The sequence below is a fragment of the Phyllobates terribilis genome, unplaced genomic scaffold, assembly GCF_046119375.1.
Source record: "Phyllobates terribilis strain yellow unplaced genomic scaffold, ASM4611937v1 Scaffold_4__5_contigs__length_816908805, whole genome shotgun sequence".
Classification (NCBI taxonomy): domain Eukaryota; kingdom Metazoa; phylum Chordata; class Amphibia; order Anura; family Dendrobatidae; genus Phyllobates; species Phyllobates terribilis.
The window spans coordinates 8,813,182-8,828,595 of NW_027362764.1; the positions used below are offsets into that span (position 1 = coordinate 8,813,182).

Genomic DNA, 15,414 nt, shown 5'->3' on the forward strand with positions numbered 1-15,414 from the left:
GTTTTGAAATAATTACACGGCCTGAAAAAAAAAATTTTATTTTTTTTTATAAATAACGCCTAATCTACTAACGCCATTGTCACCTGTAAAAAACACAAAAATAAAAAAACAACCATATCCCTCACCTGTCTGTGTGAATTTTCTCAAGCAGCACTGGTGCAGTAAGTGAGGTCACCGGAATTCATCAGCTGATCGAACTCCGGTGACCTCTCTCCCGGCAGCTCAGCGCTATACACTGCCGGGAGCGATCGCGCTCCTGTCAGTGTACAGAGTGCTGCCAGGTCATACGATCTTCTTGGGACACTTGGGATTACGGCAGATAGGCGAGTATAATGTGTTTATATTTTAGCATTCATTTGTTTTAACTTTTTTTTTTCACTGCGAGCAGACGCCGGCTGATGACAGCTCCCATCAGCAGCGCTGCTCTCGCTATTATCAGCAGCAGCAGGCGTAGGCTGATGGGAGGAATAATCTCTCATCAGCCGATGCCTGCCACCCGCGATCAATTCTTTGTTCGCTTTTGACCCACTGACTTCAATTGAGTCAGTCAAGTACGCAGCAAAAATCTGCAGCAAATCCGCAAATTTTTTTTTTTCTGTGTTTTTGCTCTGGATTTGATTGACTATATTGAAGTCAATGAGTGAAAAACGAGGCAAAAAGGCACAAAGAATAGACATGCTGCAGATTTAAACGCAATGCAAATACTGACCGGAAAATTCTTGAATATGTGCACAGCACTTCAGGATTGTCATTGCATTAGCTGGCATAAGGATTCTCTAGCATTTTTGGCCCACTTCCCTGCGGAGAAAATGCACCAAAAACGCATATTGTGCGTACAGCCTAACAGGCCAGTTATCGGAAAACTAACAGTGAGCGTATGGTATATACACCTCCGGATTCCAACACATTGAATATGTGTATATACCCCCGTACAATCACCGCTTACTCCACGATAGCCCCAGACTACTCACTGGCACCACCAATCCGTTATTACAGGCCAATTGGACACCTGATGTGTATGGCTTCGGGGCGCAGTTTAAAGTAAAAAGGAACAGAAATATTAAATTCTATATTTAATCAAAAGGGAGGCAGTGTTTATGAAAAATATACAAAAGAAATTTACAAATCCCGACTAATCCACCTGTCCCCACGCTATTCCCCTACCTATCCCCTCTGTCAATGCCTTCACTGGCTTCCCATTGCCCAGAGACTCAAGTTGAAGACGCTAACCATTGCATATAAAGCCATCCACAACCTGTGTCCTCCATACATCTGTGACCTAGTCTCCCGGTACATACCCGCACGCAACCTCCGATCCTCACAAGATCTCCTTCTCTACTCCCCTCTTATCTCCTCCTCACACAATCACATACAAGATTTCTCCCGTGCTTCCCCCCTACTCTGGAACTCTCTACCCCAACACATCAGACTCTCGCCTACCATGGAAACCTTCAAAAGGAACCTGAAGACCCACCTCTTCCGACAAGCCTACAACCTGCAGTAACCCTCGCTCCTCCATACCGCTGCATGACCAGCTCTACCCTCACCTACTGTATCCTCACCCATCCCTTGTAGACTGTGAGCCCTCGCGGGCAGGGTCCTCGCTCCACCATACCGCTGCACGACCAGCTCTACCCTCACCTTCTGTATCCTCACCCATCCCTTGTAGACTATGAGCCCTCGCGGGCAGGGTCCTCGCTCCACCATACTGCTGCACGACCAGCCCTACCCTCACCTACTTTATCCTCACCCATCCCTTGCAGATTGTGAGCCCTCGCGGGCAGGGTCCTCGCCCCACCATACCGCTGCACGACCAGCTCTACCCTCACCTACTGTATCCTCACCCATCCCTTGTAGACTGTGAGCCCTCGCGGGCAGGGTCCTCGCTCCACCATACTGCTGCACGACCAGCCCTACCCTCACCTACTGTATCCTCACCCATCTCTTGCAGATTGTGAGCCCTCGCGGGCAGGGTCCTCTCTCCCCCTGTACCAGTCGCTGTCACATTGTGTTCAAGATTATTGGAAGTGTTTCTGCTATTTATACCCCTATCACATGTAAAGCACCATGGAATAAATGGCGATATAATAATAATATTTCTATTGCATGTGAGGTATCTGCTTTAATCCTCTCCCAAACTTAGAAGCCTTTTCTGCCTTAACTATTTGTCAAATCTGTAACTTTGTCCATACACAATGGACATCCTCCTTAGTATGCTAGAGTCTATAGGGAACTCCTGCATGCAATTTAAATAGGGTTGACACTTTTCTTTGTCTCCAATCTATACATTGCTTAATCCTACACATAGGAGACTAGACTGTCAGCTCTTGCATGTTAATTAAGCTGGTTCACTATTGTCTAAGTCTAGCAGATTGCTTACTGGAAATTGGTGTGTGAGAAAAAAGGAAGGAGAAGAGGAGGGGGTGAGTGACTTCAGAGATTTTTAATATTTTCTATGACAGTGATCTCCTCAGTGCTCTGCTCATCTGACTACATCCCACTGTGTATACTGATAGTGGTCTCCTCAGTGCTCTGCTCATCTGACTACATCCCACTGTGTATACTGATAGTGGTCTCCTCAGTGCTCTGCTCATCTGACTACATCCCACTGTGTATACTGATAGTGGTCTCCTCAGTGCTCTGCTCATCTGACTACATCCCACTGTGTATACTGATAGTGGTCTCCTCAGTGCTCTGCTCATCTGACTACATCTCACTGTGTATACTGATAGTGATCTCCTCAGTGCTCTGCTCATCTGACTACATCTCACTGTGTATACTGATAGTGATCTCCTCAGTGCTCTGCTCATCTGACTACATCTCACTGTGTATACTGATAGTGGTCTCCTCAGTGCTCTGCTCATCTGACTACATCCCACTGTGTATACTGATAGTGGTCTCCTCAGTGCTCTGCTCATCTGACTACATCCCACTGTGTATACTGATAGTGGTCTCCTCAGTGCTCTGCTCATCTGACTACATCTCACTGTGTATACTGATAGTGGTCTCCTCAGTGCTCTGCTCATCTGACTACATCTCACTGTGTATACTGATAGTGGTCTCCTCAGTGCTCTGCTCATCTGACTACATCTCACTGTGTATACTGATAGTGGTCTCCTCAGTGCTCTGCTCATCTGACTACATCCCACTATGTATACTGATAGTGGTCTCCTCAGTGCTCCCTCACTTGACGACATCCCGGTGTGTATAGTGATGGGGGTCTCCTTAGCTCTCCCTCACCGGACTACATTCACATGCGTCTACTGATGGGGGTTCTCCTCAGCAATCCTTCACCTGACTACATCCCGGTGTGTATACTGATGGGGGTCTCCTCAGTGCTCCCTCGCCTGACTACATCCTGGTGTGTATATTGATGAGGGTCTCCTCAGAGCTCTTCTCACCTGACTACAGCTCGGTGTGTATACTGATGGGGGTCTCCTCAGCGCTCCCTTGCCTGACTACATCTCGGTGTGTATACTGATGTGGGTCTCCTCAGCGCTCCCTTGCCTGACTACATCTCGGTGTGTATACTGATGGGGGTCTCCTCAGCGCTCCCTTGCCTGACTACATCTCGGTGTGTATACTGATGGGGGTCTCCTCAGCGCTCCCTTGCCTGACTACATCTCGGTGTGTATACTGATGGGGGTCTCCTCAGCGCTCCCTTGCCTGACTACATCTCGGTGTGTATACTGATGGGGGTCTCCTCAGCGCTCCCTTCCCTGACTACATCTCGGTGTGTATACTGATGGGGGTCTCCTCAGCGCTCCCTTGCCTGACTACATCTCGGTGTGTATACTGATAGGGGTCTCCTCAGCGCTCCCTTGCCTGACTACATCCCGGTGTGTATACTGATGGGGGTCTCCTCAGCGCTCCCTTGCCTGACTACATCCCGGTGTGTATACTGATGGGGGTCTCCTCAGCGCTCCCTCGCCTGACTACATCCTGGTGTGTATACTGATGGGGGTCTCCTCAGCACTCTGCTCACCTGACTACATCCCGATGGTAGTCTCCACACATTTTCAGGTGGGGGTCAACTTTCAGGGTTCAGATATCCAGCCTCAATTCACCGCAACAAGCTCCCGGTGTAATATTCCTCTTTGTTGCTGGGGTTTTAGCAATTGAGACATCAGAACGAAGAAGCTGTTATTAAAATTTGTCGACAAAGAAGATGCCGTGAGGCAGAACACGGCCCGGGCATCCAACAGCCTCTTTGTCATTGTCCCAATGGCTCCATCTTTAATATCTCTGGGGATAATCCACTATAGTACCTGCAAATCCTCCCTCACAATGGCTGCCCAGTGGACCTGCAGAATATCGCACCCCGGTATACAAGTTTTCTGCATGTACATACAATGACATGATAAACCAGACGATCATATCGGATGTCCACCGAACAGCTGCAGAGCCTTGGATATAATGTCCACATGCCTGGCCGTGCGGAGTCACCGGATTAATGGTCAGCAGGCTTTATTCTACCCACCTGATTAATGTGCATGGAGGGGATGGTGGCTGCAGACACAGACGTGTGGCTCGGGGAATTGGGCAAAGACTTGCATGGACCAATGGAAAGCTGCTGCTTCTTCCGAATGGCGACCACCTTCTGAGCCACTAATCACATGAAGGAAAAGAACAACGAGAGGAGAAAATGGTAAGAAGAGCTGCACACTGAGTATAGGGGCAAAGAACAACGAGAGGAGAAAAAGGTTAGAAGAAGAGCTGCACACTGAGTATAGGGGCAAAGAACAACGAAAGGAGAAAAAGGTAAGAAGAAGAGCTGCACACTGAGTATAGGGGCAAAGAACAACGAAAGGAGAAAAAGGTAAGAAGAAGAGCTGCACACTGAGTATAGGGGCAAAGAACAACGAAAGGAGAAAAAGGTAAGAAGAAGAGCTGCACACTGAGTATAGGGGCAAAGAACAACGAAAGGAGAAAAAGGTAAGAAGAAGAGCTGCACACTGAGTATAGGGGCAAAGAACAACGAGAGGAGAAAAAGGTTAGAAGAAGAGCTGCACACTGAGTATAGGGGCAAAGAACAACGAGAGGAGAAAAAGGTAAGAAGAAGAGCTGCACACTGAGTATAGGGGCAAAGAACAACGAAAGGAGAAAAAGGTTAGAAGAAGAGCTGCATACTGTGAGTATAGGGGCAAAGAACAACGAGAGGAGAAAAAGGTAAGAAGAGCTGCACACTGAGTATAGGGGCAAAGAACAACGAGAGGAGAAAAAGGTAAGAAGAAGAGCTGCACACTGAGTATAGGGGCAAAGAACAACGAGAGGAGAAAAAGGTAAGAAGAAGAGCTGCACACTGTGACTATAGAGGCAAAGAACAACGAGAGGAGAAAAAGGTAAGAAGAGCTGCACACTGTGAGTATAGGGGCAAAGAACAATGAAAGGAGAAAAAGGTAAGAAGAGGAGCTGCACACTGTGAGTATAGGGGCAAAGAACAATGAAAGGAGAAAAAGGTAAGAAGAGGAGCTGCACACTGAGTATAGGGGCAAAGAACAACGAGAGGAGAAAAAGGTAAGAAGAGGAGCTGCACACTGACTATAGAGGCAAAGAACAACGAGAGGAGAAAAAGGTAAGAAGAGCTACACACTGAGTATAGGGGCAAAGAACAACGAAAGGAGAAAAAGGTAAGAAGAGGAGCTGCACACTGTGACTATAGAAGCAAAGAACAACGAGAGGAGAGAAAGGTAAGAAGAAGAGCTGCACACTGAGTATAGGGGCAAAGAACAACGAGAGGAGAAAAAGGTAAGAAGAGCTGCACAATGAGTATAGGGGCAAAGAACAACGAGAGGATAAAAAGGTAAGAAGAGCTGCACACTGAGTATAGGGGCAAAGAACAACGAGAGGAGAAAAAGGTAAGAAGAGCTGCACACTGAGTATAGGGGCAAAGAACAACGAGAGGAGAAAAAGGTAAGAAGAGCTGCACACTGAGTATAGGGGCAAAGAACAACGAGAGGAGAAAAAGGTTAGAAGAAGAGCTGCACACTGAGTATAGGGGCAAAGAACAACGAGAGGAGAAAAAGGTAAGAAGAAGAGCTGCATACTGTGAGTATAGGGGCAAAGAACAACGAGAGGAGAAAAAGGTAAGAAGAGGAGCTGCACACTGAGTATAGGGGTAAAGAACAATGAAAGGAGAAAAAGGTAAGAAGAGGAGCTGCACACTGAGTATAGGGGCAAAGAACAACGAGAGGAGAAAAAGGTAAGAAGAGCTGCACACTGAGTATAGGGGCAAAGAACAACGAGAAGAGAAAAAGGTAAGAAGAGCTGCACACTGAGAATAGGGGCAGGGAGTATATAAGAAGACAGAGTGTATACTCATGTAGAGCGAAACGTATGAGCAACGAGACAACGAGGGTATATTCAGGGAGAGGTACAGAGCGAAACGCATGAGCAAGGAGACAACGAGGGTATATTCAGGGAGAGGTACAGAGCGAAACGCATAAGCAACGAGACAACGAGGGTATATTCAGGGAGAGGTACAGAGCGAAACGTATGAGCAATGAGACGAGTGTATATTCAGGGAGAGGTACAGAGCGAAACGTATGAGCAATGAGACAACGAGTGTATATTCAGGGAGAGTCACAGAGCGAAAAGTATGAGCAATGAGACAACAAGTGTATATTCAGGGAGAGGTACACAGCGAAACGTATGAGCAATGAGATGACAAGGGTATATTCAGGGAGAGGTACAGAGCGAAAAGTATAAGCAATGAGACAACGAGTGAATATTCAGGGAGAGGTACAGAGCGAAAAGTATAAGCAATGAGACAACGAGTGAATATTCAGGGAGAGGTACAGAGCGAAACGTATGAGCAATAAAAGAGGAGTGAATACTCAGGGAGGAATCTAGAGTGATTCATATGAGCAGTGAGAGACGAGTGCGGTCATAGATGTAATTGTAAAATCTATATAGCATTTCATAGTTATCATAGAGACATTGAAGCCTGGTTTAACTAAAAGCTGGCACACTAAACATCTGACCATGGTTACTCTAAGACCCCCTGCGGTGAACAGGGGTATCTGCTGAGGCCAGTCTTTCTAAAGACCTAGCCACATCCCATGACCAAACCGCATAGCAGCTCACCAAGGGAAGGTATGTTGGCGTATCCTTTATCTAGTAAAATCAGAGTTTTTCTCTTTGTTCAGTCCTGGAAGAGACAGTTCACTGTGGTTCTGTACTGTTTCCAAAAAAAGGAGTGTTTCCCTTCCATGAAGATCTGAGACATTCCTTCGACCACAGGTTTAGTACTTTTCCTTCGTGATCCCTTTTTATTTTAAGTTATTGTATATATCATATTGTTTTGTCTATTTTGCATCATCTTTTGTATATTTTTTATAAACACTGTCTACTTTTTGGATAAAAATAGATACAATTTAACAGCTTGATTCCTCTTACTCTATAAACCGCACGCCTGAAGCCATACGCTACGGGCGTCCAAACAGTCTTAATAAACGACTAGTGGTGGCAGCTAGTTTCTTTTGTTATTGTAGAGTTTGGCAATGACCGTACTGGAGTATACAGTCAAGGCCAAGTGTGTTTGCAGTTGCACCCTTGAAATTGTTAATGAAAATTAAGAATTTCTCCCAGAAAATGATCGAAATTACACGTTTTGTTATACACATGTTTATTTTCTGTGTGTGTATTGGAACAACACAAAAAAACAAAGAAAATGGGCAAATTGGACATAATTTCACAAAACCCCCAAATGGATCTGACAAAATTGTTGGCACCTGAAAACCGATAAAAAGGGGAGAAGTTGACTCAATCTTTGCATTGCGTGTCTGTGTGTGCCACACGAGGCATGGAGAACAGAAAGAGGAGAAGAGAACAGTCTGAGGAATTGAGATCCAAAATTGTTGAACAATATAAACAATCTGAAGGTTACAAGTCCATCTTCAGAGATGTTGATGTTCCCTTGTACACGGTGTGTAACAATCAAGAAGTTTAGAACCCATGGCGCTGTAGCTAATCTTTCTTCAAGTGGACGGCAGAGAAAAATTGATGAAAGGTTGCAACGCAGAACAATCTGGATGGTGGATAAGTAGCCCCAATGAAGTTCCAAACAAATTCAAGCTGTCTTGCAGGCTCAGGGTGCGTCAGTGTCAGCGCGAGCTATCCGTCCACATTTGCATGAAATGAAATGCTATTGCAAGAGACTCAGGAGGACCCCACTGCTGACAAAGACATATAAAAAGCTAGACTGCAGGTTGCCAAAATGTACATGAGTAAGCTAAAATTCTTCTGGGAGAGTGTCTTGTGGACAGATTAGATCAAGATAGAGCTGCATGGTACAGCACATCATTCTACTGTTTACAGAAAACAGAATGAGGCCTACAAAGAAAAGAACACAGTACCTACAGTCAAATATGGTGGAGGCTCAAAGATGTTTTGGGGTTGTTTTGCTGCCTTTGGCACTTGGTGCATTGACTGTGTGCAAGGCATCATGAAATCTGAAGATTACCAAAGGATTTGGGGTCGCAACGTAGTGCCCAGTGTCAGAAAGCTGGGTTTGCGTCCTAGGTCAATGGTCTTCCTGCAGGACAATGACCCCAAACATACTTCAAGAAACCCCTAGAAATGGATGAAAAAAAAGCGCTGGAGAGTCCAGAAGTGGCAGCAATGAGTCCGGATCTAAATCCCACTGATCACCTGTGGAGAGATTTTAAAACTGCTGTTGGGAGGAGAAGCCGTCACATATGACACCTGGAGCAGATTGTAAGAAGAGTCCAAGATCCCTGAGAGGTGGAAGAAGCTGATGGTTATAGGAAGCGATTGATTGCAATTATTTATTCCAAAGGGTGTAACCAAATACTAAGGTGAGGGGGCCAACAATTTTGTCCGGCCCATTTTGGGGGTTGTGTGTGAAACTATGTCCAATTTGTCTTTTTTTTTCCCTCTGTTTTTTGAATTGTTACAATAACTCAAAGGAAATAAATGTGCGTATAACAAATCATGTGGAACTGTGATGGAATAATTCATGACAAGTGTATACTCAGGAAAACGTAGAGCGCGAAACGTAAAGCAACGAATGACGAGTGTGTACTCAGGGAGATGTATAGAGTGAAACATACAAGCAACGAGAGACGAGTGTGTACTCAGGAAAACGTAGAGCGCGAAACGTACAAGCAACGAGAGACGAGTGTGTACTCAGGAAAACGTAGAGCGCGAAACGTACAAGCAACGAGAGACGAGTGTGTACTCAGGGAGATGTATAGAGTGAAACATACAAGCAACGAGAGACGAGTGTGTACTCAGGAAAACGTAGAGCGCGAAACGTACAAGCAACGAGAGACGAGTGTGTACTCAGGAAAACGTAGAGCGCGAAACGTAAAGCAACGAATGACGAGTGTGTACTCAGGAAAACGTAGAGCGCGAAACGTACAAGCAACGAGAGACGAGTGTGTACTCAGGAAAACGTAGAGCGCGAAACGTACAAGCAACGAGAGACGAGTGTGTACTCAGGAAAACGTAGAGCGCAAAACATACAAGCAACGAGAGACGAGTGTGTACTCAGGAAAACGTAGAGCGCGAAACGTACAAGCAATGAGAGACGAGTGTGTACTCAGTGAGATGTATAGAGTGAAACGTACAAGCAACGAAAGACGAGTGTGTACTCAGGAAAACGTAGAGTGCGAAATGTACAAGCAACGAGAGACGAGTGTGTACTCAGGAAAACGTAGAGCGCGAAACGTACAAGCAACGAGAGACGAGTGTGTACTCAGGAAAACGTAGAGCGCGAAACGTACAAGCAACGAGAGACGAGTGTGTACTCAGGAAAACGTAGAGCGCAAAACATACAAGCAACGAGAGACGAGTGTGTACTCAGGAAAACGTAGAGCGCGAAACGTACAAGCAATGAGAGACGAGTGTGTACTCAGGAAAACGTACAAGCAACAAGAGACGAGTGTGTACTCAGGAAAACGTAGAGCGCGAAACGTAAAAGCAACGAAAGACGAGTGTATACTCAGGAAAATATAGAGCGCGAAACGTACAAGCAACGAAAGACTAGTGTATACTCAGGAAAATGTAGAGCGCGAAACGTACAAGCAATGAGAGACGAGTGTGTACTCAGGGAGATGTATAGAGTGAAACATACAAGCAACAAGAGACGAGTGTGTACTCTGGAAAAAGTAGAGCGCGAAACGTAAAAGCAACGAAAGACGAGTGTATACTCAGGAAAATATAGAGCGCGAAACGTACAAGCAACGAAAGACGAGTGTATACTCAGGAAAATGTAGAGCGCGAAACGTACAAGCAACGAAAGACGAGTGTGAACTCAGGGAGATGTATAGAGTGAAACATACAAGCAACGAGAGACGAGTGTGTACTCAGGAAAACGTAGAGCGCGAAACGTACAAGCAATGAGAGACGAGTGTGTACTCAGGAAAACGTAGAGCGCGAAACGTACAAGCAATGAGAGACGAGTGTGTACTCAGGAAAACGTACAAGCAACGAAAGACGAGTGTGTACTCAGGAAAATATAGAGCGCGAAACGTACAAGCAACGAAAGACGAGTGTATACTCAGAAAAACGTAGAGAGCGAAACGTAAAAGCAACGAAAGACGAGTGTGTACTCAGGGAGATGTATAGAGTGAAACATACAAGCAACGAGAGACGAGTGTGTACTCAGGAAAACGTAGAGCGCGAAACGTACAAGCAACAAATGACGAGTGTGTACTCAGGAAAACGTAGAGCGCAAAACATACAAGCAACGAGAGACGAGTGTGTACTCAGGAAAATATAGAGCGCGAAACGTACAAGCAACGAAAGACGAGTGTATACTCAGGAAAACGTAGAGAGCGAAACGTAAAAGCAACGAAAGACGAGTGTGTACTCAGGAAAACGTAGAGCGCGAAACGTACAAGCAACAAATGACGAGTGTGTACTCAGGAAAACGTAGAGCGCAAAACATACAAGCAACGAGAGACGAGTGTGTAGTCAGGAAAACGTACAAGCAATGAGAGACGAGTGTATACTCAGGAAAACGTAGAGCGCGAAACGTAAAGCAACAAATGACGAGTGTGTACTCAGGGAGATGTATAGAGTGAAACATACAAGCAACGAGAGACGAGTGTGTACTCAGGAAAACGTAGAGCGCGAAACGTAAAAGCAACGAGAGACGAGTGTGTACTCAGGAAAACGTAGAGTGCGAAATGTACAAGCAATGAGAGACGAGTGTGTACTCAGGAAAACGTAGAGCGCGAAACGTACAAGCAACGAGAGACGAGTGTGTACTCAGGAAAACGTAGAGCGCGAAACGTACAAGCAACGAAAGATGAGTGTGTACTCAGGAAAACGTAGAGCGCGAAACGTAAAAGCAACGAATGACGAGTGTGTACTCAGGGAGATGTATAGAGTGAAACATACAAGCAACGAGAGACGAGTGTGTACTCAGGAAAACGTAGAGCGCGAAACGTACAAGCAACGAGAGACGAGTGTATACTCAGGAAAACGTAGAGCGCGAAACGTACAAGCAACGAATGACGAGTGTGTACTCAGGAAAACGTAGAGCGCGAAACGTACAAGCAACGAGAGACGAGTGTGTACTCAGGAAAACGTAGAGCACGAAACGTACAAGCAACGAGAGACGAGTGTGTACTCAGGAAAACGTAGAGCACAAAACGTACAAGCAACGAGAGACGAGTGTGTACTCAGGAAAACGTAGAGTGCGAAATGTACAAGCAACGAAAGACGAGTGTGTACTCAGGAAAACGTAGAGCGCGAAAAGTACAAGCAATGAGAGACTAGTGTGTACTCAGGAAAACGTAGAGCGCGAAACGTACAAGCAATGAGAGACGAGTGTGTACTCAGGAAAACGTAGAGTGCGAAACGTACAAGCAACGAGAGACGAGTGTGTACTCAGGAAAACGTAGAGCGCGAAACGTACAAGCAACGAGAGACGAGTTTGTACTCAGGAAAACGTAGAGTGCGAAAAGTACAAGCAACGAGAGACGAGTGTATACTCAGGAAAACGTAGAGCGCGAAACGTACAAGCAACGAGAGACGAGTGTGTACTCAGGGATGTATACAGCGAAAAGTATGATTAATGAGAGATCAGTGAACACTCTGAATACTCAGGAGGAGGTATATAACCAAACGTACGATCAATAAGACGAGGGAGAGGGATAGAGTGAAACGAACAATCAATAAGACGAGTGTATACTCAGGAGGAGGGATAGAGTGAAACATATGAGCAATGACACGGGTGTATACTCAAGGAGACGAACAGAGCGAAATGTATGAGTACAGAGACGCGAGCATTATGAGAGACAACGAGTGTATACTCAGGAGAGGTAAAGTACAAGCAATGAGCAAGAACAAATGTAATGTCAAGGAGAGGCATAGAAGGAAACGTATGGGCACTGAGACTACGAGTGTGTACTCAGGAGAGAGGTACAGAGAAACGTATGGGCACTGAGACTACGAGGGTGTACTCAGGAGAAAGGTACAGAGAAACGTATGGGCACTGAGACTACGAGTGTGTACTCAGGAGAAAGGTACAGAGAAACGTATAGGCAGTGAGACTACGAGTGTGTACTCAGGAGAAAGGTACAGAGAAACGTATGGGCACTGAGACTACGAGTGTGTACTCAAGAGAGGTACAGAGAAACGTATGGGCAGTGAGACTACGAGTGTGTACTCAGGAGAAAGGTACAGAGAAACGTATGGGCACTGAGACTACGAGGGTGTACTCAGGAGAAAGGTACAGAGAAACGTATGGGCAGTGAGACTACGAGTGTGTACTCAGGAGAAAGGTACAGAGAAACGTATGGGCACTGAGACTACGAGTGTGTACTCAGGAGAGAGGTACAGAGAAACGTATGGGCAGTGAGACTACGAGTGTGTACTCAGGAGAGAGGTACAGAGAAACGTATGGGCAGTGAGACTACGAGTGTGTACTCAGGAGAAAGGTACAGAGAAACGTATGGGCAGTGAGACTACGAGTGTGTACTCAGGAGAAAGGTACAGAGAAACGTATGGGCACTGAGACTACGAGTGTGTACTCAAGAGAGGTACAGAGAAACGTATGGGCACTGAGACTACGAGTGTGTACTCAGGAGAAAGGTACAGAGAAACGTATGGGCACTGAGACTACGAGTGTGTACTCAGGAGAAAGGTACAGAGAAACGTATGGGCAGTGAGACTACGAGTGTGTACTCAGGAGAAAGGTACAGAGAAACGTATGGGCACTGAGACTACGAGTGTGTACTCAGGAGAAAGGTACAGAGAAACGTATGGGCACTGAGACTACGAGTGTGTACTCAAGAGAGGTACAGAGAAACGTATGGGCACTGAGACTACGAGTGTGTACTCAAGAGAGGTACAGAGAAACGTATGGGCAGTGAGACTACGAGTGTGTACTCAGGAGAAAGGTACAGAGAAACGTATGGGCACTGAGACTACGAGTGTGTACTCAGGAGAAAGGTACAGAGAAACGTATGGGCACTGAGACTACGAGTGTGTACTCAAGAGAGGTACAGAGAAACGTATGGGCACTGAGACTACGAGTGTGTACTCAGGAGAAAGGTACAGAGAAACGTATGGGCACTGAGACTACGAGCGTGTACTCAAGAGAGGTACAGAGAAACGTATGGGCAGTGAGACTACGAGTGTGTACTCAGGAGAAAGGTACAGAGAAACGTATGGGCACTGAGACTACGAGCGTGTACTCAAGAGAGGTACAGAGAAACGTATGGGCACTGAGACTACGAGTGTGTACTCAGGAGAAAGGTACAGAGAAACGTATGGGCACTGAGACTACGAGCGTGTACTCAAGAGAGGTACAGAGAAACGTATGGGCAGTGAGACTACGAGTGTGTACTCAAGAGAGGTACAGAGAAACGTATGGGCAGTGAGACTACGAGTGTGTACTCAAGAGAGGTACAGAGAAACGTATGGGCAGTGAGACTACGAGTGTGTACTCAAGAGAGGTACAGAGAAACGTATGGGCAGTGAGACTACAAGTGTGTACTCAAGAGAGAGGTACAGAGAAACGTATGGGCAGTGAGACTACGAGTGTGTACTCAGGAGAAAGGTACAGAGAAACGTATGGGCACTGAGACTACGAGTGTGTACTCAGGAGAAAGGTACAGAGAAACGTATGGGCACTGAGACTACGAGTGTGTACTCAAGAGAGGTACAGAGAAACGTATGGGCACTGAGACTACGAGTGTGTACTCAGGAGAAAGGTACAGAGAAACGTATGGGCACTGAGACTACGAGTGTGTACTCAGGAGAGAGGTACAGAGAAACGTATGGGCACTGAGACTACGAGTGTAATCAGGAGAAAGGTACAGAGAAACGTATGGGCAGTGAGACTACGAGTGTAATCAGGAGAGAGGTACAGAGAAACGTATGGGCACTGAGACTACGAGTGTGTACTCAGGAGAAAGGTACAGAGAAACGTATGGGCACTGAGACTACGAGTGTGTACTCAAGAGAAAGGTACAGAGAAACGTATGGGCACTGAGACTACGAGTGTGTACTCAAGAGAAAGGTACAGAGAAACGTATGGGCAGTGAGACTACGAGTGTGTACTCAGGAGAGAGGTAAAGAGAAACGTATGGGCACTGAGACTACGAGTGTGTACTCAGGAGAGAGGTAAAGAGAAACGTATGGGCACTGAGACTACGAGTGTGTACTCAGGAGAAAGGTACAGAGAAACGTATGGGCACTGAGACTACGAGTGTGTACTCAGGAGAAAGGTACAGAGAAACGTATGGGCACTGAGACTACGAGTGTGTACTCAAGAGAAAGGTACAGAGAAACGTATGGGCAGTGAGACTACGAGTGTGTACTCAAGAGAGGTACAGAGAAACGTATGGGCACTGAGACTACGAGTGTGTACTCAGGAGAGAGGTACAGAGAAACGTATGGGCAGTGAGACTACGAGTGTGTACTCAGGAGAAAGGTAAAGAGAAACGTATGGGCAGTGAGACTACGAGTGTGTACTCAGGAGAAAGGTAAAGAGAAACGTATGGGCACTGAGACTACGAGTGTGTACTCAAGAGAGGTACAGAGAAACGTATGGGCACTGAGACTACGAGTGTGTACTCAAGAGAGGTACAGAGAAACGTATGGGCACTGAGACTACGAGTGTGTACTCAAGAGAAAGGTACAGAGAAACGTATGGGCACTGAGACTACGAGTGTGTACTCAAGAGAAAGGTACAGAGAAACGTATGGGCACTGAGACTACGAGTGTGTACTCAAGAGAAAGGTACAGAGAAACGTATGGGCACTGAGACTACGAGTGTGTACTCAGGAGAAAGGTAAAGAGAAACGTATGGGCACTGAGACTACGAGTGTGTACTCAGGAGAAAGGTAAAGAGAAACGTATGGGCACTGAGACTACGAGTGTGTACTCAAGAGAGGTACAGAGAAACGTATGGGCACTGAGACTACGAGTGTG

The 15,414-nt window shown here is 46.2% G+C and overlaps 1 protein-coding gene across 5 annotated transcripts in view; it reads right to left on the bottom strand.

The window, feature by feature from the left end:
• The window catches only part of AGAP3 (ArfGAP with GTPase domain, ankyrin repeat and PH domain 3), a 447,006-nt gene that overhangs the window by 268,178 nt on the left and 163,414 nt on the right, over window positions 1-15,414 (bottom strand). For all 5 annotated transcript variants that reach the window (XM_073677119.1, XM_073677116.1, XM_073677118.1 and 2 more), the window contains exon 7: window positions 4,481-4,608. In XM_073677119.1, coding sequence (XP_073533220.1) covers window positions 4,481-4,608 — 128 coding nt within the window. The remainder of the gene's footprint in view (window positions 1-4,480; window positions 4,609-15,414) is intronic.